The sequence below is a fragment of the Podarcis cretensis genome (assembly GCF_951804945.1).
Source record: "Podarcis cretensis genome assembly, chromosome: 10".
Lineage (NCBI taxonomy): Eukaryota > Metazoa > Chordata > Lepidosauria > Squamata > Lacertidae > Podarcis > Podarcis cretensis.
Genome location: NC_137179.1, coordinates 5,601,563 through 5,624,231, shown reverse-complemented (window position 1 = coordinate 5,624,231; position 22,669 = coordinate 5,601,563). Strand labels below are relative to the sequence as shown.

At 46.1% G+C, this 22,669-nt stretch overlaps 1 protein-coding gene across 2 annotated transcripts; it reads left to right on the top strand.

Moving 5' to 3' along the window:
- The first annotated feature begins 1,851 nt into the window (after positions 1-1,851).
- TMEM209 (transmembrane protein 209) lies at positions 1,852-22,669 on the top strand. Of its 2 annotated transcripts, none has more exons than XM_079992686.1 (16): positions 1,852-1,930; positions 5,557-5,669; positions 5,752-5,891; positions 6,445-6,503; positions 7,501-7,632; positions 8,892-9,133; positions 11,302-11,506; positions 12,406-12,581; positions 13,765-13,836; positions 14,029-14,125; positions 14,435-14,560; positions 15,926-16,023; positions 16,910-17,024; positions 17,894-17,991; positions 18,865-18,938; positions 20,716-22,669. In XM_079992686.1, exons 3-16 carry the CDS (start codon positions 5,755-5,757, stop codon positions 20,768-20,770), a joined length of 1,686 nt encoding a protein of 561 aa, XP_079848812.1. In that variant the 5' UTR covers positions 1,852-1,930; positions 5,557-5,669; positions 5,752-5,754; the 3' UTR covers positions 20,771-22,669. The 2 variants fall into 2 exon arrangements, with proteins under 2 accessions (XP_079848812.1, XP_079848813.1); XM_079992687.1 differs by having other exon boundaries at positions 1,861-1,930; positions 5,560-5,669.

Sequence of the window (22,669 nt, the reverse complement as noted above, 5' to 3'; positions counted from 1 at the left end):
ATTCAAAGGTCTCTGTTGATTTCCAGAACATCCTAGACCAGTGGTTCTCCAAGGGAGTGGAGGACCATCCTGGGGTGGCAGTAGTAGATGGCAAGTGTGGAGCGAAGATTCGCGGACAATTGAAAGAAACATTTAAACATTTCAGTGTAGCAAGGTATAGTACTGTATCAAAATAGTTTTCTTTTTATTTTCAGAATAGGGATAGGTATCTTTTCAAAAGGAGAGCAAGAGCATCGAGTGAAACTGTTACATACTAAAGGCACATATGTAAGAGGCATGTTTATAATCATATTTTGGGAATGCTTCGTGTTCTGATGGAGCTGCCTTGTTTTAAACTCTCTGAATGTCCCATATTATAAAGTAGTTCTGTTCTGTGTTGCAAATCAAGCACTGCTAGGAGTTGTTCCTTTTTGTTTTCTTTTTTTTTTGCATATAATTTTTATTAATCAACATCAGCAAATAAAACAAAACAAAATACATTAATTTCACATCGTTTTCATAACTTATTTCTCTTTTGGACTTCCCTCAGCTGTTCCGTAAATCATCCATAGTCATAATTTTAATTACACATTTCTCAAATTTATATTGACATTATTTATCTCTTTTTTCCTATTCCCTTTAGACAATATTTCTTGCTTTTTTACAGTGCTTCTTTAAATCCCTTAAGCGTCATCTGTCCTTCACTTAAATATTCCAGATATTCCACAAATTTCCCCCAGTCCTCGATGAACTTTTGGTCTCTTAAGTATCTAATCTTCCCTGTCAATTTATCTAGCTCTGCGTAATCTAACAATTTCATTCTCCACTCTTCCACGGTCGGTATTTCTTGCTGTTTCCATTTCTGGGCCAGTAACACTCTTGCGGCTGTGATTGCATATCGAAAGAATTTGCAGTCTTTCCTTTTTATCTCATTTCCTACTATTCCCAACAAAAAGACTTCTGGCTTCTTTATAAATGTATATTTTAAGATCTTCTTTTTGTTTTCTAATGTCTTTCTGAAAACTAAGAGGACCAAAAGTGCTTCATTGTTTTTTAAGGATTCTTTCAGCTGTTCCCATTTTTATCTGTAAGCCGCCTTGGGTCCTTATCAGGGAAACAAGCGCTGTATAAATATGTGGTAGAATATTTACAACTAGCAAAACTGACGGGAAGAGTTAGAGGAGTATTGAACCAGAAAATATTTGGAGAATGGAGAATATTTAAGGATTCCATAAGATCATATTGTACCAACCACACCATATTAGCAGAACTTGAGTGATACTTGTCAACACAAAAAATACTGTTTGTGGAGTAGACGGGAACAATATTAAAGAATACAAAACTGCAAAAAAAAAGGACAGTATAAACAGTACAATGAGAATGATTGGAAGACTCGTTTTGTCAGAAGTTTTTTTTTTTATTTAAGTGTTTATTTAAGTATTAATTAGGAAGATGAAGGTTTTTTTATGCACTTAAATCTGCTTTTTCTTCTTTCTTTTTTCTGTATTTTCTTCTTTTCTTAAATTTTCTTTTTGTAGTATGAGATTGTAAATTCTTTGTATATGTGTGTAATTTAAATTAATAAAGATTTATTTATTTTTTTAAAGTGATAATAATATAATGAGAGGCGCCTAGAGAGAACTTTGCTCCGCCTCAGCGGTTTCTCCCGCCAAAACTTGAAAGCGACCGGCCGGCTAAATGAGGGCGGGGAGGGAAACAGATACGACCCAATCAGAGCCGAGCGCGAGAGCAACCTCCAACCGTCGCCTTCACCCTTCCGTCGCCCCGGCGACAGCTCCCGCCTCCGCCGTCTTCTCCCTCCTCCAATCGGTGCGAGCCAATCCCCTTCTGCTGTCGTCAGAGGGTTGGATTTTTTTTTTTTTTTAAAAAGGAGCCTGCCCCGCTGCGCATGCGCGCTTTAAAAAACGAAGCAGCGTGAGGAGCCGCCCGGGTGAGTGAGGGGAGACGAGCGCGGGGAAGTTGAGGGGGTCGGTTTGCCTTTGAATTGGGGGGGGTGAGTGAGTGGTGCGCATGCGCTCCCTGGGGCCCCGTTTACCGTTGGGCCCCAGAGGCGGGGACGGTTAACCCTGGCGCCCTAGAGGCTGCCGGACTCCAACTCCCATGAGCCTCAGCCAGCACGGCCAGCAGCTAGGCATGATGGGAGTTGTAGTCCAGCAGCGCCTGGAGGGCCCTCAGGGTGCCCCTGCCCCAGGGGGAGCGCGTGGGGCGCCCCATTTCTCGCCGTGGGGCAGAGCAGCCGGTGTCAGGATCAGTCCCTGGCATCTCCTGGTAGCTGGGCCAGGAAGCGGGGGCCCGGCTGGCCCCCTGGCATTATGAGGCAGCCTTGGCTAATAAGGCTTAGGCTGTATGAATTAAATCAAGTTAATTTGCTGGTAATTTAATTTGCTGGTAAAATGTATGTTTAGAAAGCAGGAACAAGAGATGTGAGGAAGTCCAAAGTTGAGAATGAAATGTGGATAATGGAAAATATTATGTTATTATGTATGTTTTTTATTGGTTATACAAAATTTAATAAATATTATTATAAAAAATAATAATAATAAGGCTTAGGCTGCCTGAGGGACCGTGTTCCCCTCATGGGAATCTGCCCAGGGGAGGCCCTGGGCTCCATCCTGCCACTTTCTCGGGTACATTCAGTGGGGACGCGGGAGAGGGCCTTCTCGGTGGTGGCTTCTCCCAGGCAGCTGTGGAACTCCCTGCCAAGAGAAGCCAGCCTGGCTCCCTCCTTGTCGGCCCTCCGCTGTGCAGGGGGAGGAGACCTTCCTGTTCCAACGTTCTTTTGGGACCCGGCTGTTTTAATGAGGGGACTGGCGGCATGCTGTTTTTATTGTAATTACAGTGGTGCCCCGCAAGACGAACGCCTCGCAAGACGGAAAACCCGCTAGACGAAAGAGTTTTCCGTTTTGGAGGCGCTTCGCAAAACGAATTTCCCTATGGGCTTGCTTCGCAAGACGAAAATGTCTTGCGAGTTCCTGCGGGGTTTTTTCTAAGCCGCTAATAGCGCTAATCCACTAAGCCATCAATGGGCTTGCTTTGCAAGACGAAAAAAACGCTAGACGAAGAGAATCGCGGAACGGATTCTTTTCGTCTTGCGAGGCACCACTGTATTTGAATCGTGGAATTGTAGAGTTGGAAGGGACCCTGGGGGTCATCTAGTCCAACCCCCTGCTATGCAGGAATAGGCAGCTATCCCATACGAGGACTGAACCCGCAACCTTGGTGCCATCAGCACCACGCTCTGACCAACTCAGCTATGTTTTAATAGAACTTGTGTATATGTTTAATTGTATTTTAATTATTGACACCCCCCCCCATGTTTTTAGCTGTTCTTATCTGTAAATTTCCTGGGGGGGGGGAAGCAGAGTATAAATAACTATATAATGATCACAAGAGTGTATGATTTACATGGAACTGTGCCCCAAGATTCCAGTTGAAAACATCTTTCTGTCTTTTAAAACTCTCCTGGTTTTAAATTGCTTGCAATTTTACTGTTCCATGGTGTTTCAATGCTTTTTCCCTTCTGTAAAGCAACTAATAATAATAATACTTAATGTGTTCATTAGCTGCCCAATAGCTTATTGTTATTTATTAAATTTGCATGCCACCCTTCTGAAGATCACAGGGCGGCGTGGTGTTCAATAGAAACAAAATTTAATCCATGAATGTATTTCTGTAAATGGCATTAAGACCATTGGGATAAGACAAAGGTGCAAAATTAACATTGGGTGCAGAGCAGAGACACTTGTAATGTTGGTGGAAAAAATTGCTTTGCAGCTATGCGGCCCAAAGGAAGGTCACTGGTGGGCTAAGGCCCTTTTAAGACCCTGACAACAAACAACTGAAGTGCATCTATAATGTTTGCTTACTGTGAAAAGGAGCTTCAGATGTAGTTAGTTCTCTTTACTACTTATTTATCCGGTCTGCCCCACGGAGAGCCTCAAGGTCCATAAATAGCAACACCCTAGTGGTCCCGGGCCCTAAGGAAGTTAGATTGGCTTCAACCAGAGCCAGGGCCTTTTCAACTCTGGCTCCAGCCTGGTGGAACGCTCTGCCTCATGAGACCAGGGCCCTGCAGGATCTGATTTCTTTCCGCAGGGCCTGTAAGACAGAGTTGTTCCGCCTGGCCTTTGGCTTGGAGCCAAACTGATTCCCTCCCTCTCTTTTTTCCTTTCCTTCTCCTCCTGCGATGATGGGACGCAGGTGGCGCTGTGGGTTAAAGCCTCAGCGCCTAGGACTTGCCGATTGAAAGGTCGGCGGTTCGAATCCCTGCGGCGGGGTGCGCTCCCGCTGCTCGGTCCCAGCGCCTGCCAACCTAGCAGTTCGAAAGCACCTCCGGGTGCAAGTAGATAAATAGGGACTGCTTACCAGCGGGAAGGTAAACGGCGTTTCCGTGTGTGGCTCTGGCTTGCCAGAGCAGCGATGTCACGCTGGCCACGTGACCCGGAAGTGTCTCCGGACAGCGCTGGCCCCTGGCCTCTTAAGTGAGATGGGCGCACAACCCCAGAGTCTGTCAAGACTGGCCCGTACGGGCAGGGGTACCTTTACCTTTACTTTACCTTAGTGGTCCCGGGCCCTAAGGAAGTTAGATTGGCTTCAACCAGAGCCAGGGCCTTTTCAACTCTGGCTCCAGCCTGGTGGAACGCTCTGCCTCATGAGACCAGGGCCCTGCAGGATCTGATTTCTTTCCGCAGGGCCTGTAAGACAGAGTTGTTCCGCCTGGCCTTTGGCTTGGAGCCAATTTGATTCCCTCCCTCTCTTTTTTCCTTTCCTTCTCCTCCTGCGATGAGGCTACATTTTAATATTTTAATGTTTCAATATTTTAATGTTGTATCCTAATTTTGTTTTTAAGTTGTAATCATTCAACTTGTTTTTATTATTGCTTGTAAGCCGCTCTGAGCCCGGCCTTGGCTGGGGAGGGCGGGGTATAAATAAAAATTATTATTATTATTATTTATATGGCTTCATCAGTGTGCAGAATGCAAGGAGAGGAGCTTGCAACATAAAATTTGGCTCAAGGTAAAGGACGTGGGTGGCACTGTGGCTAAACCACAGAGCTCAGGACTTGCCGATCAGAAGGTCAGTGGTTCGAATCCCCGCGACGGGGTGAGCGCCTGTTTCTCGGTCCCTGCTCCTGCCAACCTAGCAGTTCGAAAGCACGTGAAAGTGCAAGTAGATAAATAGGTACCGCTCCGGCGGGAAGGGAAACGGCGTTTCTGTGCGCTGCTCTGGTTTCGCCAGAAGCGGCTTAGTCCTGCTGGCCACATGACCCAGAAGCTGTCTGCGGACAAACGCTGGCTCCCTCGGCCTGTAAAGCGAGATGAGCGCCTCAACCCCAGAGTCGTCCGTGACTGGACTTAACGGTCAGGGGTCCCTTTACCTTTACCTTTTAAAGGAAGCACAATTGATATCCTGCAGTTCCCATCTGCAAGTGTAATAGCTGTGATTTCTACATTGCAAGGGGTTGCACTAAGTGAGCCTTGGAGGTCCTTTTCAACTCTACAATTCTATGAAAGGAATTTCTGCTTGTATAGTCGGACTTTCCCCTTCCTCTCCCAGCAGCCCCCATTGGCTCCCCCCATCTGCCGTAGAAGGCTGAGAGACCATCTTGAGAAGATTTCGAGGGAAGAAGGGGACATCCGGTCGCACAGCTTTGGGGTAAACAGGAGAAGGTGCACTTGAATTAGCACTGAAATTTCTTTCAATGTTAAGTAAATGTTCTCATATAACTAACTGTCCCTCTGCTCTTTCCAGACAATGAAGGGGGAACAAGGTCCAGCTGCTTCCCTCATTGACAGGACCATCGAGATGAGGAAAGAAACTGAAGCAAAAAAAGTGGTCTTGGCATGGGGGCTTCTGAACTTGTCCATCGCTGGCATGATTTATACTGAAATGTAAGAGAGGCAAACCCCCCAACTTCATTCTGCATCCTTGCTGATGGTTTCTTGTGGCCCATAGTCATCAGTGAGATAAATGTTCACTGCTTCTCCCATGAATTCATCGTTCATCATCCCATGAATTCATAAAGGATTTCAAGTCACTTTCCCTTGGTGTCAGCCATACAGGGGATGGTGATAATTGAGCTGCTGTATTTGGCTGTTTTAAAAATGACAGAGAGAATGTTTGTGGAAGTGCTTTCTGGCGCTCTAAAATGCTATTAAATTTTAAGGTGTTAGTAATGAGTAAACGTGTCTGCTCTGCTTTGGCAGATGACTGTTGGGTGGAAGACACAAATTCCTCATAGCTCAGATTTGGAGGAGGGAATCAGGGAGGCCACTGTGAGGTGCTGGAAATCCAGCCATAAAGTTCATTCTGGGGGAAATTGTTGTATCTTCATCATGGGGAGTGAGCTATTTATTGTGAGTCACTGAAAAGTAGTTGGTGCTTCCATGCTGTGGGGCTATGAATGACCTTTGTCTCCCTCTTCCCTCCTGCCCCCCACCCCAGGTCTGGAAAACTAATCAGTTCCTATTATAACATTTCGTGCTGGTTACTGTGGTATGTTGGTAAGTACTTTGAAACTCCAGAAGAATGTAGAAGTTGTTTGAATGGACTGGGGATACCTCTGCATTTATGCCTTCAGGGAGAGAAAAAGGAAGTGAGGAGGTGATCCTCTGGGTTTCGTTTTTTCACAGAATTGTAGAGTTTCAAGGGTCATCTAGCCCAACCCTCTACAGTGTTGTCATCACAGCTTAAGAATCCCTGGCTGACGGCCATTCAACCTCCTTTTGAGAACCTCAGAAGGAAGGAGAGTCCCCCACTTTCCGAGGGAGTCCATTCCACTGTCGAACAACTTTTACTGTCTGAAAGTTTTAAGAATAATAATAATAATTTATTTATAACCCCCCCCCCCAATCTGGCTGGGCTTCCCCAGACACTCTGGGTGGCTTCCAGCAAAATATTAAAATACTGTAATGCATCAAACATTAAAAGCTTCCCTAAACAGGGCTGCCTTCAGATGTCTTCTAAAAGTCTAGTAGTTGTTGTTCTCTTTGACATCTGGTGGGAGGGCGTTCCACAGGGCGGGCACCACTATCTAGAATGCCCTCTGCCTAGTTCCCTGTAACTTGGCTTCTCGTAGGGAGGGAACCGCCAGAAGGCCCTTGGCGCTGGACCTCAGTGTCTGGGTAAAACGATGGGGGTGGAGACGCTTCTTAAGATATACTGGACCGAGGCCTTTTAGGGCTTTAAAGGTCAGCACCAACACTTTGAATTGTGCTCGGAAACGTACTGGGAGCCAATGTAGGTCTTTCAAGACCAGTGTTATGTGGTCTCAGCAGCCGCTCCCAGTCACCAGTCTAGCTGCCGCATTCTGGATTAGTTGTAGTTTCCGGGTCACCTTCAAAGGTAGCCCCACATAGAGCGCATTGCAGTAGTCCAAGCGAGAGATAACCAGAGCATGCACCACTCTGTCAAGTCAGTCTGCGGGCAGGGAGGGTCTCATCCTGTGCACCAGGTGGAGCCGTTCACAAATTCTTATTGTAATCTTCTGTTTTGTTCTAGAACTTGCATTTGCGTCTTTGTTCAGCCTTAATGCCTTATTTGACTTCTGGAGGTATTTTAAATATACTATGGCCCCAACCAGCTTAGTTATGAGTCCTGGACAGCAGACCCTTCTGGGGTTGCAGAATGCAGGTAAGAATGCAGATTAAAATGCAGATTAAAAAAACCACAACTCTGCAATTCAAGTAACTTATTCAAAACATTTGGAGCACCCGTGCAAATACTGACACAATGGAAGTGGTGTGTATTTTCTACGGGGAAAGTCATGTATTTGACAGATCATCTTGTCGAGGAGGGCAAGGGGAAGGCAATAGGGTGGGATCTTATGGGACGCGGGTGGCGCTGTGGGTTAAACCACAGAGCCTAGGACTTGCCGATCAGAAGGTCGGCAGTTCGAATCCCCGCGACAGGGTAAGCTCCCGTTGTTCGGTCTCTGCTCTTGCCAACCTAGCAGTTCGAAAGCATGTCAAAGTGCAAGTATATAAATAGGTACCGCTCCGGCGGGAAGGTAAACGGCGTTTCCGTGTGCTGCTCTGGTTCTCCAGAAGCGGCTTAGTCATGCTGGCCACATGACCCACAAGCTGTACACCAGCTCCCTCGGACAATAAAGCGAAATAAGCGCCGCAACCCCAGAGTCGGCCACGACTGGATCTAATGGTCAGGGGTCCCTTTACCTTTTTACCTGATCTTACATGTAGCTGTGCTTGGTGTGCTGCCAGCAGCCTGTTGTCGCCCGCCAAGCTTTCTCTGCAAAGCACACCATGAAGAGCAGAAAATTTAAAAAGCAAATAAAATGGCTGAGTTCCTTGACATATTTTCGATCCTGTGGGATGTGCAGAAACTTTCTTTTCTTCTTTATTAGGTTTTATAAATAAGAATGTTATATAAATAAATATACCAAGTTTTCTCATATTATTTGTATATCACAAAAGTAGCATAATAAATGTGGGTAAATATCTACAAGATATATTTCATTATTAGTGATGAGTGTATAAGTTCTTGGTTTATGAATTGGTTTAAATAATTAGAAGAAGAAGAAAGGGAAGAGGGGGAGTGGCGAGTGACGTGGTTATGCTTCTATTAGTGTGTGTGAGGGGTTATGTCAACGTTACTTGTATGGGTTCTCTTACGGTTCACTTGTTGTATTTCCTTGGTGTTGAGAAAGGTTGGGTATGGCTTAGTGTGTGTTTGGTTGTCTTTGCTTCGCTGTAGTGAGAATTGTATTTGTGTGTGAGCGGAGTGTGAGTGTGTATTTTTGAATCAGGTTAGCCAGATTGATTCGTATGCTGTCGGGGGATTCTTGTTGTTTTCCTGTAGGGCTGTGTAAGTGATAAAGGTGCAGAAACTTTCTAAAGCTTAAAAATATATATATTTAAAAATTTCAATTTCAGCTGTCCAGACTACTCCACCCCGTGAGCTGACACCAAAGAAAACTCCTCCTTCGACGCCTTCTCCTCCCATCCAAGGACAGAGTGTTCTGAGTTACAGCCCTTCCCGCTCGCCTAGTGCCAGCCCAAAATTTGCTTCCAGCTGCATGTCCGGCTACAGCCCTCAGCTCCAGGCTCTGTCGGGTAGCAGCTCTGGTTCTTACAGTGCTGCTATGAGCTACTCCCCAGGCAGCTGCTACAGTAAGGTACAGAACTTTCTCATTAGTCTTTCCTCCTATAATACTTTTGTTGTTGTTTAGTCGTGTCCGACTCTTTGTGACCCCCTGGACCAGGGCACGCCAGGCACTCCTGTCTTCCACTGCCTCCCGCAGTTTGGTCAAACTCATACTGGTAGCTTCGAGAACACTGTCCCACCATCTCGTCCTCTGTCGTCCCCTTCTCCTTGTGCCCTCCATCTTTCCCAACATCAGGGTCTTTTCCAGGGAGTCTTCTCTTCTTTGAGGTGGCCAAAGTCTTGGAGCCTCAGCTTCAGCATCTGTCCTTCCAGTGAGCACTCAGGGCTGATTTCCTTCAGAATGGAGAGGTTTGATCTTCTTGCAGTCCATGGGACTCTCAAGAGTCTCCTCCAGCACCAGAATTCAAAAGCATCCATTCTTCAGTGATCAGCCTTCTTTATGGTCCAGCTCTCACTTCCATACATCACTACTGGGAAAACCAGAGCTTTAACTATATGGACCTTTGTTGGCAAGGTGATGTCTCTGCTTTTTAAGATGCTGTCTAGGTTTGTCATTGCTTTTCTCCCAAGAAAGAGGCGTTTTTTAATTTCGTGACTGCTGTCACCATCTGCAGTGATCACGGAGCCCAAGAAAGTAAAATCTCTCACTGCCTCCATTTCTTCCCCTTCTATTTGACAGGAGGTGATGGGCCCAGTGGCCATGATCTAAGTTTTTTTGATGTTGAGCTTCAGACTATATTTTGCGCTCTCCTCTTTCACCCTCATTAAGAGGTTCTTTAATTCCTCCTCACTTTCTGCCATCAAAGTTGTGTCATCTGCATATCTGAGGTTGTTGATATAATACTAACAAGTATTTATAAAAATGTTATTTCATTTAGTGCTCAAAGCACTCTGGGTGGGCATGCATGCACACATGCATGTTTCAATTATTTTGCTGCATTTATATTATTCCTCCAAGCAGCTCAAGGTGAAGAGCATGGCTCTCCTCCCTCCTCATTAAAAACCTCACAAGAACCAGGCCAGCGCAGAGAGCTTGTCTAAGGCCCAGAACGGGAGTCTTGTTTTTGCTGTTAAGCTGGGAGGCACGAAGCATTCTTGGCATGATAGTGTAAGTCCAGCTGGCCCCTGGTGGGGGTCCCCAGCTGGCTTAGCCCTCCGTGGCCCGGGGCAAGTGTACATGGCTACCCCATTCCCTGCATGGGCCTGACAACAACCCTGTAAGGTGGGCTGAACTGAGAGGCAGCGACAGGCCCAGTGTGTTTCATGGCTGAGTGGGGATTTGAACTCTGATCTATTCCAGTTCAGCACTAAGCACTACACCACACTGTCTCTCCCCATTTTACAGTTGCGGATAGGGAGGCTGAGGCTGGAAGTGTGGATGTGTTCACTGATGAGGTCTGTGTGTTTAGGACTTGCACCTCCTCCCCTTGACCGCTTCCCTGCTCCAACATGGCTTTGATTTCAACCGCCTCAGATGACATGAGCTTATCCTGTTGCAATGCAGAGCTGGAATCCTTTCCAGATTTTCCCACCTTTTGTACCCCCCTTTGGGCCAAGTGCCAGAGGCATGAACAAAAGTTAGTGTTTCTTTTTAAAAATATATATATATATTTGCAGCTCTCTGATGGAAAATAAATGGGGAGAGATCACTCATCCACGTGTTGGGAGTCCCAGCATATTCCAGGGAGATGGGAAGCCCAGAGCACTTGCTCTTTAGGTGTCCCTTTTATGAAGAGGCACGTAGCGAGACCTTGGATCCCCTACTGGTGAGGCTCGCTGACCTCCCGGAAAAGCAAAAATTTGACCTTTTCCTGTTTGGCAAAGATCAGAAGACGACCTGGACGGTCGCCAGATTCTGTGTACAGATCTGTAGGCGCAGACCATCTCCCGACTCAAACTAGTTCGTTAAGAATATCCCCAAACTCGGTTCCATGGGAGACTCTGGGTCATTTCTCTGCGGTAGTTTATCTTAAAGTTTTAAGTGTCTATACGCTTATCGCATTTATAAATTTTAAATTTATTGTTGTACATTGTTTTGTTTGTTTGTTTTCCTTCTGGGACTGTACCCCAAGTGTGTTTTATAAGCTGGTCTCTGACCGTAATAAATTATCTATCATCTATCTATCTATCTATCTATCTATCTATCTATCTCAGTATATTCCATTTTGTTTTGCCTAGGTCCCCCCTTTTAGCCCGTCCCCAAGCACTTCACCATACCCCACCAGCATTGGCCCAATGGATAGCAGTGGAATGAGGTCACGGTATCGCTCTTCGCCAACTGTATACAATTCCCCTACTGGCAAGGAAGACTATATGACGGACCTCAGGTCTTTGGACAACTTCCTTCGAAGCGAGGAGGAGAAGCTGCACAGAGTTCAGCTGGGTAAGCAATTCTCCACGTAAACAATGTCTTTGGCCCCACCTGATGGAGTATTCGTGTATGTCCATAGCTATGAAAGCCTTGCCAGCCAGTTCCCGTAGATTCCCGTAGCCAGTAGATTTGTAATCTGGGGGACTGGGTTCGTGTCTCCGCTCCTCCACATGCAGCTGCTGGGTGACCTTGGGCCAGTCACACTTCTCTGAAGTCTCTCAGCCCCACTCACCTCACAGAGTGTTTGTTGGGGGGAGGAAGGGAAAGGAGAATGTTAGCTGCTTTGAGACTCCTTTGGGTAGTGATAAAGTGGGATATCAAATCCAAACTCTTCTTCTTCCCATAATTTCTTTTACATGCTTGTGGTTGGATAATTACAGGGAGCACACGGTGGCACTGTGGTCTAAACCAGTGTTTCCCAACTGTGGGCCTCCAGCTGTTTTTGGACTACAACTCCCATCATCCCTAGCTAGCAATACCAGTGGTCAGGGATGATGGGAATTGTAGTTCAAAAACAGTTGGAGGCCCAAGGTTGGGAAACACTGGTCTAAACCACTGAGCCTCTTGGGCTTGCTGATCAGAAGGTTGGTGATTCGAATTCCCGCGGCGGGGGTGAGCTCCTGTTGCTCTGTCCCAGCTTCTGCCAACCTAGCAGTTCGAAAGCACGCTAGTGCAAGTAGATAAATAGGTACTGATGCAGCGGGAAGGTAAAAACGGCATTTCTGTGTGCTCTGGTTTCCGTCATGGGGTTCCATTGTGCCAGAAGCGGTTTAGTCATACTGGCCACATGACTCGGAAAGCTGTCTGTGGACAAAAGCCGGCTCCCTCGGCCCAAAAGCCAGATGAGCGCCGCAACCCCAAAGTCGCCTTTGACTGGACTTAACTGTCCAGGGGTCCTTTACCTTTTACAGGGAGCACAGATTCCAGTTCTCCTTCTAGCAGCCCAACCTTTTGGAACTACAGCAGGTCCATGGCAGACTATGCCCAGATGCTCAGGAAATTCCAGTACCAACCTGCCTGCAGGTCCCAAGCCCCATCGGCCCACAAAGATGAAGCTGAGTTGAGCTCCAAGCAGGTCGCTGAAGAGGTAAATGGAAGATTGGCATCGGGGCAGTAGGGGATTGTTTCCTTCTGAATGGCATCTCTAGAGCATCAGTCTTCAACCTTTTCACATCCAGACCCACATTTAACCCAAACATGCTTTTGGAGACCACCCCCTACCTCCCCCATTATATTTATATGGCGGTAGTTCTACTCACCTTAGTTCAGGGGCCAACCCACCAGCTGAAGACCACTCTAGAGCCATTACACGTTACTGGCAAATCACTACAAGTGCATGTACAGTGGTACCTCGGGTTACATACGCTTCAGGTTACAGACTCCGCTAACCCAGAAATAGTACCTTGGTTTAAGAACTTCACTTCAGGATGAGAACAGAAATCATGCTCCAGTGGCACGGCGGCAGCAGGAGGCCCTATTAGCTAAAGTGATGCTTCAGGTTAAGAACAATTTCAGGTTAAGAATGGACTTCTGGAACGAAATAAGTACTTAACCCGAGGTACCACTGTACTTAATAGTACAGTCCCCATTGGGACTGGAAGACTGAATTCAGAGTAAAATTGCATTGGAGCGTGCATTTGGGAGCAGTAATAGTTGTTTACTATTAGATTCTAATGGGTTATTGATACTGCTTTGTTTGATATACAGTGGTGCCTCGCAAGACGAAAAGAATCCGTTCCGCGATTCTCTTCGTCTAGCGTTTTTTTCGTCTTGCGAAGCAAGCCCATTGACGGCTTAGCAGATTAGCGCTATTAGCGGCTTTTAGCGGCTTATCAGCTTAGCGGATAAGCGGCTTAGCGGCTTAGAAAAAGGGGGGGAAAGGGGGGAAAAGTCGGAAAAATTCGCAAGACATTTCGTCTTGCGAAGCAAGCCCATAGGGAAATTCGTTTTGCGAAGCGCCTCCAAAACGGAAAACCCTTTCGTCTAGCGGGCTTTTCGTCATGTGAGGCATTCGTCTTGCGGGGCACCACTGTACGTTGTTTATTTTAAAGCTATTGCAACTTTTTGTATTTGATCTGATTGTTGTTATTGTTTGATGATTTATTTTGTTTTTAAATGGGCGGGGTATAGATAAAATAAAAAGTTTATAGGACCTGCGACTTTATAACTTGCTTACTATGTTTCAAGAAGCTAGGAGGATTTAAATAATAATAATCATACAATGACTGGACTGAGTTGGCGTACTGAGACCATCTGGTTTTCTCATTCAGGTTTGGGCAAGAGTGTCAATGAGTAGGCAACTGCTGGATCACATGGACTCCTGGACTGCTAAATTCAGAAATGTGAGTTCTGCCACTGGCCTTTGAAATCAGACAGGTGACTTCTTGTTTGATTTGGGGGTAAATAGTCAAATTAAGCTAAGAAGGGATGGCTGACAGATTGCTCTGTGGGACAAACTGAAATGGCTTGAAAGCCCAAGACGCAGTTCAACTTACCTTTCTTTCTTTCTTTCTTTCTTTCTTTCTGCCATTTAGTGGATCAATGAAACAATTTTAGTGCCCCTCGTTCAAGAGATTGAGTCCGTGAGCACTCAGATGCGGAGAATGGGGTGCCCAGAGTTGCAGATTGGAGGTACGTTGACTTACATACAACTTGTGGTCTGTTATCTCCTGTTGAAGGGGAAATAGCCCACTATTTTTACCGCTTGGTAATACCTGGGAACACACTTTGGACGCCACATTTGTTTATATTTAGAGGTAGAGTCGGATCAGGTTGTTGTGATCTACTGGGACACTGTACAGATAAATTTGCATGTTTGTGGGTAGCAGAACATAACCTTGTAGATTAAATAAAAGGAAGCGAGCAGCCCTTATCATGACTTATCTTAGAACTTTTGGGGCTTTTCCTGTCTGGCGGGCTCATGGCCTTTTGTTTTTGCAGATGCCAGTATCAGCAGTCTGAAGCAAGCAGCCCTGGTTAAAGCTCCACTCATTCCCACGCTGAACACAATAGTGCAGTACCTGGACCTTACACCAAACCAGGAATATTTGGTTGAAAGGATCAAAGGTAAAGAGTCACGGTGCTGGTGTGCATTTTGGGGCTTTTTTACGCTAGGTATAATTAGCATTGGTTTTCAGCAAGCTGCTGTTGCATCAGCAAGGCCTCTGCACTTTGGTCTCTGCTAAGGCAGAGGTGCCCCTTCATGGATCACTGACATCACCTTGCCAACAAAGGTCCGTATAGTTAAAGCTATGGTTTTCCCAGTAGTGATGTATGGAAGTGAGAGCTGGACCATAAAGAAGGCTGATCGCCGAAGAATGGATGCTTTTGAATTATGGTGCTGGAGGAGACTCTTGAGAGTCCCATGGACTGCAAGAAGATCAAACCTCTCCATTCTGAAGGAAATCAGCCCTGAGTGCTCACTGGAAGGACAGATCGTGAAGCTGAGGCTCCAATACTTTGGCCACCTCATGAGAAGAGAAGACTCCCTGGAAAAGACCCTGATGTTGGGAAAGATGGAGGGCACAAGGAGAAGGGGGCGACAGAGGACGAGATGGTTGGATAGTGTTTTCGAGGTTACCAGCATGAGTCTGACCAAGCTGCGGGGGGCAGTGGAGGACAGGAGTGCCTGGCGTTCTCTGGTCCATGGGGTCACGAAGAGTCGGACACGACTAAACGACTAAACAACAACAAGGCAGAGGTGTGGTAGTGGAAGGAGGGTCTGAGTTTCAAACAACAATATTACAGATTGGCAGTGTAGCACTTAATGGTGATCCCGATGAAGTTTTCCCCAGGCTGAAACCCAATGATATAATAATAATAATAATAATAATAATAATAATAATAATAATAATAATTTATTTATACCCCGCCCATCTGGCTGGGTTTCCCCAGCCACTCTGGGCAGCTTCCAACAGAATATTAAAATACAATAGTTATTAAACATTAAAAGCTTCCCTGAACAGGGCTGCCTTCAGATGTCTTCCAAAAGTCTGGTAGTTGTTTTTCTCTTTCACATCTGGTGGGAGGGTGTTCCACAGGGCAGGCGCCACCACCGAGAAGGCCCTCTGCCTGGTTCCCTGTAACTTGGCTTCTCGCAGTGAGGGAACCGCCAGAAGGCCCTCGGAGCTGGACCTCAGTGTCCGGGCAGAATGATGGGGGTGGAGATGCTCCCTCAGGTATATCATTCTAAACCAGCTTTTGCCAACTTGGCTCCCTACAACTCCCGTCAGCACCATCGTTCAAAACATCTGGAGGGCACTAGGTTGGTGAACGCTGGACAAACAGGTGTTGAAGGGAACAGCCCTCTTTCAGAACTGTCTCTTTCAGTCATTGAATAGTACTGAAGCTCCAGGAACGGAATCTCTTTTGTTAAACCTTCCTCCAGTTCTGCCCCCAAATAACGTACTGCACAATTCTGCCAACCCACAGAGCTTTCTCAAGGAGGGTGCATGAGCTCTTTCCGGTGGAATCGGGGCGGAGACTTCAAAGCACGGAAATGGGATACTGATTTGCCCACAGACTCTGCAGTAAGTCTTGTGTGTTGTCTTCCCTGAATATATTCCATTAATGTTCTGTGGCTCAGCAACAGTGCTAAGAATTAGATGGGAACGTAGATTGCGGTACTTGGAAGCAAGGGTTATATGCCATTAATTTTAGTCCTCTTGTGCTTAAACGAGGTTACATGAAATGTATGACATTTGTACGAACTTTTCTGTTTGGATCTGAGCTGATTGCTAGGTTGCCTGTATTGGACTGACCTTGAAATTTTTTAACTACTTCTACACCTTCTCAAAGCACTAGAATAAAATTGTTTTGAAGTGACGCAAACACAGTAAGTCGTTAGCAGACATTAAGGAGTTTGTTTGGCTCTGTCCCAGCTTGGTTCAATGTGGATTTCATTTCCCTCCGCCTCCTTCAGTGCATCCTGGCAAGCTGAGAGAGAGAGAGAGAGAGATGCACTTACTGTATTTTTTGGTCTATAAGACTCACTTTTTCCCTCCCCAAAAGTAAGGGGAAATGTGTGTGCGTCTTATGGAGCGAATGTAGGCTGCACAGCTATCCCAGAAGCCAGAACAGCAAGAGGGATTGCTGTTCTCACTGCGCAGCGATCCCTCATGCTGTTCTGGCTTCTGAGATTCAGAATATTTTTTTTCTTGTTTTCCTCCTCCAAAAACTAGGTGCGTCTTGTGGTCTGGTGCGTCTTATAGAGCGAAAAATACGGTAATTGCTTAGTATACTTTTGCTTCTATATAAGTATTTGCTAGTAAGGGTCATATTCATGTCATTCTTTATTCAGTTGCCTGGGAACAGGGTTGTGTTTTGTATTAAGAAGAAGAGTGAATTTATGGCTTATTCTGGGGATATTTTCTTGCCAATGATGGTGAGGAAATGCATTTCTTTCTCTTTCTTCAGATTATCATGCACGTGTTCTGCACATACCTTGACTCCAGGCTACCACCTCATCCAAAATATCCCGATGGCAAAACATTCACCTCCCAACATTTCATCCAAATGCCTGATAAGCCAGGTAATGGGGCTGTTATAGCATTTTATGAACTGGGTGGGGCGGTGTTTTGCCCTCACGCATTGGTGATGGTTGATCAAGAGAACAGAGGAAACTCCACACAAGCAGGGATGCCTCTGTGTACATGGAGCTCTGTATGCATATAGGAGTCTCATAAAACTTTTTGAGTATGGCCTTTAGATACATCCAGCAGTATCCCACAAGCTATGTGTTGAGTAGCATTATCTTACTTTATATAAACAAACACACAGGGTTGTATCCAGTGGTGATGCTTAGCTGACAGTAAGGCCTCCATCAGTGGACTGGGGAGAGAAGGAATTTTCAGCCATTCTTCCCCCCCCCCCCCGAAGCCCGCCCCCATCTGCTCCTGAGGTTTTGCAGAGTTGTTTCGGGGGGGGGGGGGGGCGAAGGGGAAATGGCTGGGTATTATTTCCCTCCCTCTACCACTTGTCATCAAGGGACGTGGGTGGCGCTGTGGGTTAAACCACAGAGCCTAGGACTTGCCAATCAGAAGGTCGGCGGTTCAGATCCCCGCGTCGGGGTGAGCTCCCGTTGTTCAGTCCCTGCTCCTGCCAACCTAGCAGTTCAAAAACACATCAAAGTGCAAGTAGATAAATAGGTACCGCTCCGGTGGGAAGGTGAACAGCATTTCCGCGCGCTGCTCTGGTTTGCCAGAAGCGGCTTAGTCATGCTGGCCACATGACCCGGAAGCTGTACGCCGGCTCCCTCGGCCAATAAAGCGAGATGAGCGCCACAACCCCAGAGTCGGCCACGACTGGACCTAATGGTCAGGGGTCCCTTTGCCTTTTACCACTTGTCATCAGCCAAATAACTCCATTAATCAAGGCAAAATATGAACTTGTTGTTCACAGACGTCTCCAACGAGAACTTGTTTTGCATCTACCAGAGTAGCGTCAACCCTCCCCACTATGAACTTATTTACCAGCGACAAGTCTACAGTCTACCAAAGGTAGGAATGTAGCAACTTCCCATTGGTGCCTCCAGGACAGCAGATCAGCACAGAAGAAATTGGGTGGTGTTCCAAAACTGCTAGGGGTGGGGATATGAGCCGTCTGCTCTACAGGATATTTCCATGGCATCAGTCTCCACACACCTGTTGAGCCGTCACCCATCTGTGGCTGGGAGAACGGAGCAAAGTACTGGTTGTCTCCCTTAACAAGGCTTGCCAGTTACCCTTCATTATAAGTGACAATCCCTGCAACAAAATGTTGTGGTATGAAGTACTGCTGTTCAGGATTCCCTTTTCTAAAGCTTCTACATGACATTTCCCGCTCCCCTCCTGAATTTTCTGCTTCTTTCCCCTAATTGTCAACCAGCATGCAGTCACTGAGTTTGCTTAGTCCCCATTGGTGTGTTTTCAGCCTCACCGGTCTGTTTTCAGCTTTTTGGCGTTTTGGAGGTAGTTTCCCCCTGAGGATTTTTTGGTTACTTCTGCAGCCCTTGGGGCTTCCCTGAGGGAACCTGCTGACCCCTCTCTTGGGTGTGGGTGGTGCAGCCTCAACTGCACAAGGGCCCACAGTCCTGGGAATGAGCGCACATTTAATGTATAGGATACTTAGGAAGCTTCAGGGGGGAGAGAAACAGTTCACTCTTGAGCTATCCAAAAGTATAGCTGCTTTCGGGTCTAGGAGATGCTGTATTGTGCACTAGATTCTCAGTTGACCCAACCAGGTGTGTACATAGTGGTCTTACAGAGGTGTAAGCAATTCCAGTATTGCAATGTGACAATATACAAAGGGCAACAGCCCCTAATGCTTAGTCTAAGTCTTTGTCACATGACTCCCCTCCTGCTCACTCAGACCCCTTTTGTCTTTCAATTTAGGGCAGAAACAACTTGTTCCACACCTTGCTAATGTTCCTGTACATCATAAAGACTAAAGAATCTGGGATGCTTGGGTAGGTATGGCGTTCTGCGTATTGCTGAACCCAACACTGGGCTGGGAATGTCCACTGAAGAGCTTCTCTCGGTCAGTGTGGACAGTACCAAGATAGAGGAACCCGACAGTCTGGCAGCAATGGCATAAGGCATCTTCCTGTGTCCCTAAAGAAGGAGAAGTGATCTGCTCCCTGCCCAGAAGAGAGCTTATCCCATCACACTGAGGGTGGAGGGGGAGAGTGGTGGAAGAGAACAGATACTAGCCAATAGAGTGGGGAGGGATGGCAGGTGGAAATATTTAGCAAGAAGGACTGAAAATGAGCTGGAGTGGCCCCCATTTATTATTATTATTGCTGGCATGTGCATGTATTGGGGTGGAGGCTTGACGAACAAAACTCCCTATTTTACCGTATTTTTCGCTCTATAAGACGCACCAGACCATAACACGCACCTAGTTTTTGGAAGAGGAAAACGGGGGGGGGGGGTTTCTGAATCCCAGAAGCGATCCCGCTGGCTGTCCTGGCTTATGGGATAGCTGCGCGCAGTCTCTCGTGGGCAAGGGGAGCCTTCATCCCCTGCCCGGGAGAGGCTGCGAAGCTGAGCCAGAAGCCGGGACAGGCAGCAGAATTGCTGCGCAGCAATGCTGCGCTGTGCTGTGATCCCGCTGGCTGTCCTGGCTTCTTGCTTGGCCGTGCGCAGCCTCTTCCGAGCATGGGGAGCCTTCACCCCCTGCCTGGGAGAGGCTGCATGCAGCTAAGCCTCCCCCAAGAGCCACTCTCCCTTTAAAGAGTGCGCGGAGTGTGCGTGCGGCTCTTGGGGGCTTTTCTCCAAGGAGGGAGAAGGGCAGCCCTTCTCTTTAAAAAAAAAAAAAAAAAAATTATTAAAGTTTCAAAAAAAGTTACAGAAATGAGAAAAAAAAGAAAAAATACAAAATACAGAAAAATAAAAAACAATTGAAAACATTTCAATCTTTCCATGTCTTGTCTTTCATTTACTTGTTTCCCTGACCTCCTCACACCTCCCTTTTTTGTATTCTAATTCAATTAGCAATTTCAGCAAATCCTTTCCATCTTTACTTTTATCTTAATAATTCATCTTAATACGTTGTGACTTTACATTCTCACCTATTCATAATCCGATTTTACTTATTTCTATAACATTACTGCTAAACCACAAAACTTCATTCCAGCATCCTTCTAACATTCCTTAATTTTACAATGTTTCTGTAAATAATCTTTAAATTTCTTCCAATCTTCTTCTACCGACTCTTCTCCCTGGTCTCGGATTCTGCCAGTCATTTCCGCCAATTCCATGTACTCCATCACCTTCATCTGCCATTCTTCCCTGGTGGGTAGATCTTGTGTCTTCCGGAAGGGCTGCCCTTCTCCCTCCTCGGGGGAAAAGCACCGAAGAGCCGCACACACGCTCCACGCAGCTCTTTAAAGGGAGCTCTGAGCAGAGCCTCCCACCTGCATTCCCTCCATAAGATGCACACACACTTCCCCTTTTTAGGAGGGGAAAAGTGTATCTTATAGAGTGAAAAATATGGTAAGTGGGAGTAGGAGAATGAAGCCCAGTTAATCAAATAAATACGGACATTAGAATTGGCTTCTGTGTATCAGTAGCAATATTTCTATAGAGAGTCCTGAATGCAGTTATCGAATGGAGGGATTTAACTTAACCCTGCTCCTGATGCACCAGCTTCAAATGAGACTTTAACATTTTAAATTTCTTATTTAATGATGAATGGTATAACTTACATGTCTCGATATGAAATGCATCAACTATTTTTTGCAGGCGGGTCAATCTTGGCTTATCTGGTGTGAACGTTTTGTGGATTTTTGGAGACTAGCTGCCAGTCCCTGTCACAGGACACGTGGGGATAAGCACCCCGACTTGTTTTGGGAAGAGAACTCAGCAGCTTGCTGAACTTACTGCCTTGAAAGCATGGTTTGGATATATAAAGCAAGACATTTGTTTTTTAAAAAACTGTATTTGGAATAATAATGAGAAACTTTCAGCATCAAAACCAAATGGTTTCTGTGAATGACTTGACTTGAAGATCACAGTGGGAAAGCTACATCATTTCTAGATGGACTGAATTACCTTTTTGGATATCATTCTGTTGAATGCGACTGCTGCTTTTAGACGACAACAGGAGGCCTGTTCGCCACACAAACCATCTGCCTCTGGAGGAGATTCATATAAGCATGACACCAAGTCGATAATGCATTGCTGAACTGGATCCAAACTATTCAAGTGAGGCTGTGATTTCTTGGAGGCTGCTTCCATTTTGCCATGTCAGAAAAAAGGTCACATCAGTATATCTTAAGTACAAGGCCCCAAACCACAGAAATACATCAAATCAGGTTTCTTTTGAGTCTTGGTTACAAAGGTATGTGCCTTTCATCTCTAGAGCATGAGTGACTTTGTATGATCTACGTTGCCTTTTTTTTTCTTTTTTGAAGTGACAGTATTCCAGCTCCTCTTATCAGCAACACAGAACAGCAGGCAAACTTCATTTTGACACGGCCTTTTCTCGGGGCCCTTGGGAGATGTAGTATTTTGGGTCGGGGGGGGTTCAAATTTCATGTTTCTACGGGAACTGCATCTAAAGCATAGGGGTTTCCAATAGTTCATGGCATGGAAGTGCTGCTGCCTTTCTTCCCCAGCGCAGTCTGATGAGCAGAGAGCTACAAGAGTGGAACATCACCCTGCCAGTGGTACCTCTACTTATGAGCACCTCTGGTTACGTATCCTTCGGGATACGCATGCTGCAAACCCGGAAGTATTTTTCCGGGTTTCGCCTCATGCACAGAAGTGCTCTACCGTGCGCATGTGCAGAACCAGCACCTCCGGTTGCGAAAACCTCAGGATCCAACCGGAGCTCCGGAACGGATCCCGTCCACAACTAGAGGTACCACTGTAGTTTATTTTTCCTCCTAGGTTAAGACTGGTGGGCGGGAGAAAGATTGGCATGGATTGGACGTCGCATGTCTTTGGATAATTTGGTATATATATGTATTTTAATGAACAAATTCTGCTTCCAGTCACATCATTGGGGCCTTTCCAGTCTGCAAACATCTTGGCTGCAGTTGTACTTCTCTTTCCTTGCAAGGGAACAATTTTGCTGCTCTTTGTGCCTGATGGTTTTGGAAAGGAAGTAGCGGCTGGAACAATTGCCGCACCTTTTTAAAATTAGGCTTCCCCCGTGAAAAGCTCCCCAACCTTAGCATGTACATCTTGGTGCCCAGGCATTTGACAAACATAGCTATTTCAGAAAACTGCACCCTCTTTTAAAGAATAGGACGCTCCAAAACAAACCCTAACTCTCAGCATAAAATATAATTCATTTGCCTTGCAACCACAGCACGCACGACAATTTGTGGGTCTAATTTAATTAATTTACCGCTAGAGGTCTGCAGCCCTGCATCTCTTAATTCAGTTCTGTGAAACCCTAACCCTCAACATATCAACAGATCTTGTTGTGACCCAGAGCGGCATATTTTGTAAGCAAAGCTTCTTTTGTTGCCTTGACAATGTGTGTTTATACTGGATTTTGCAGGAGGGAACAGGCTGGTGAGATGGCCGGGGGTGGCTGCTTCTACTTCCATAGCCACTGGTCTTAAGACCTATTGCTGTGACAGCAGCTTGTGTGTTACGTTTTTCTGATCCGAGTCATGCTTTCCTCAGGGAGTTGAGACCTTTGCTGACACCTGTCTTGGTGCTGCCATTAAAACGTCTGTTTTGA

What these genes read in the sequence shown, in the direction of transcription:
- TMEM209 (XM_079992686.1), top strand. Translation starts at nt 5,755, where the DNA reads ATGAAGGGGGAACAAGGTCCAGCTGCTTCCCTCATTGACAGGACCATC. An exon ending in CAGGCAGCTGCTACAGTAAG is followed by an intron (nt 9,134 to 11,301) that starts GTACAGAACTTT and finishes TGTTTTGCCTAG; the next exon opens with GTCCCCCCTTTTAGCCCGTC. An exon ending in AAGTCTACAGTCTACCAAAG is followed by an intron (nt 17,992 to 18,864) that starts GTAGGAATGTAG and finishes CTTTCAATTTAG; the next exon opens with GGCAGAAACAACTTGTTCCA.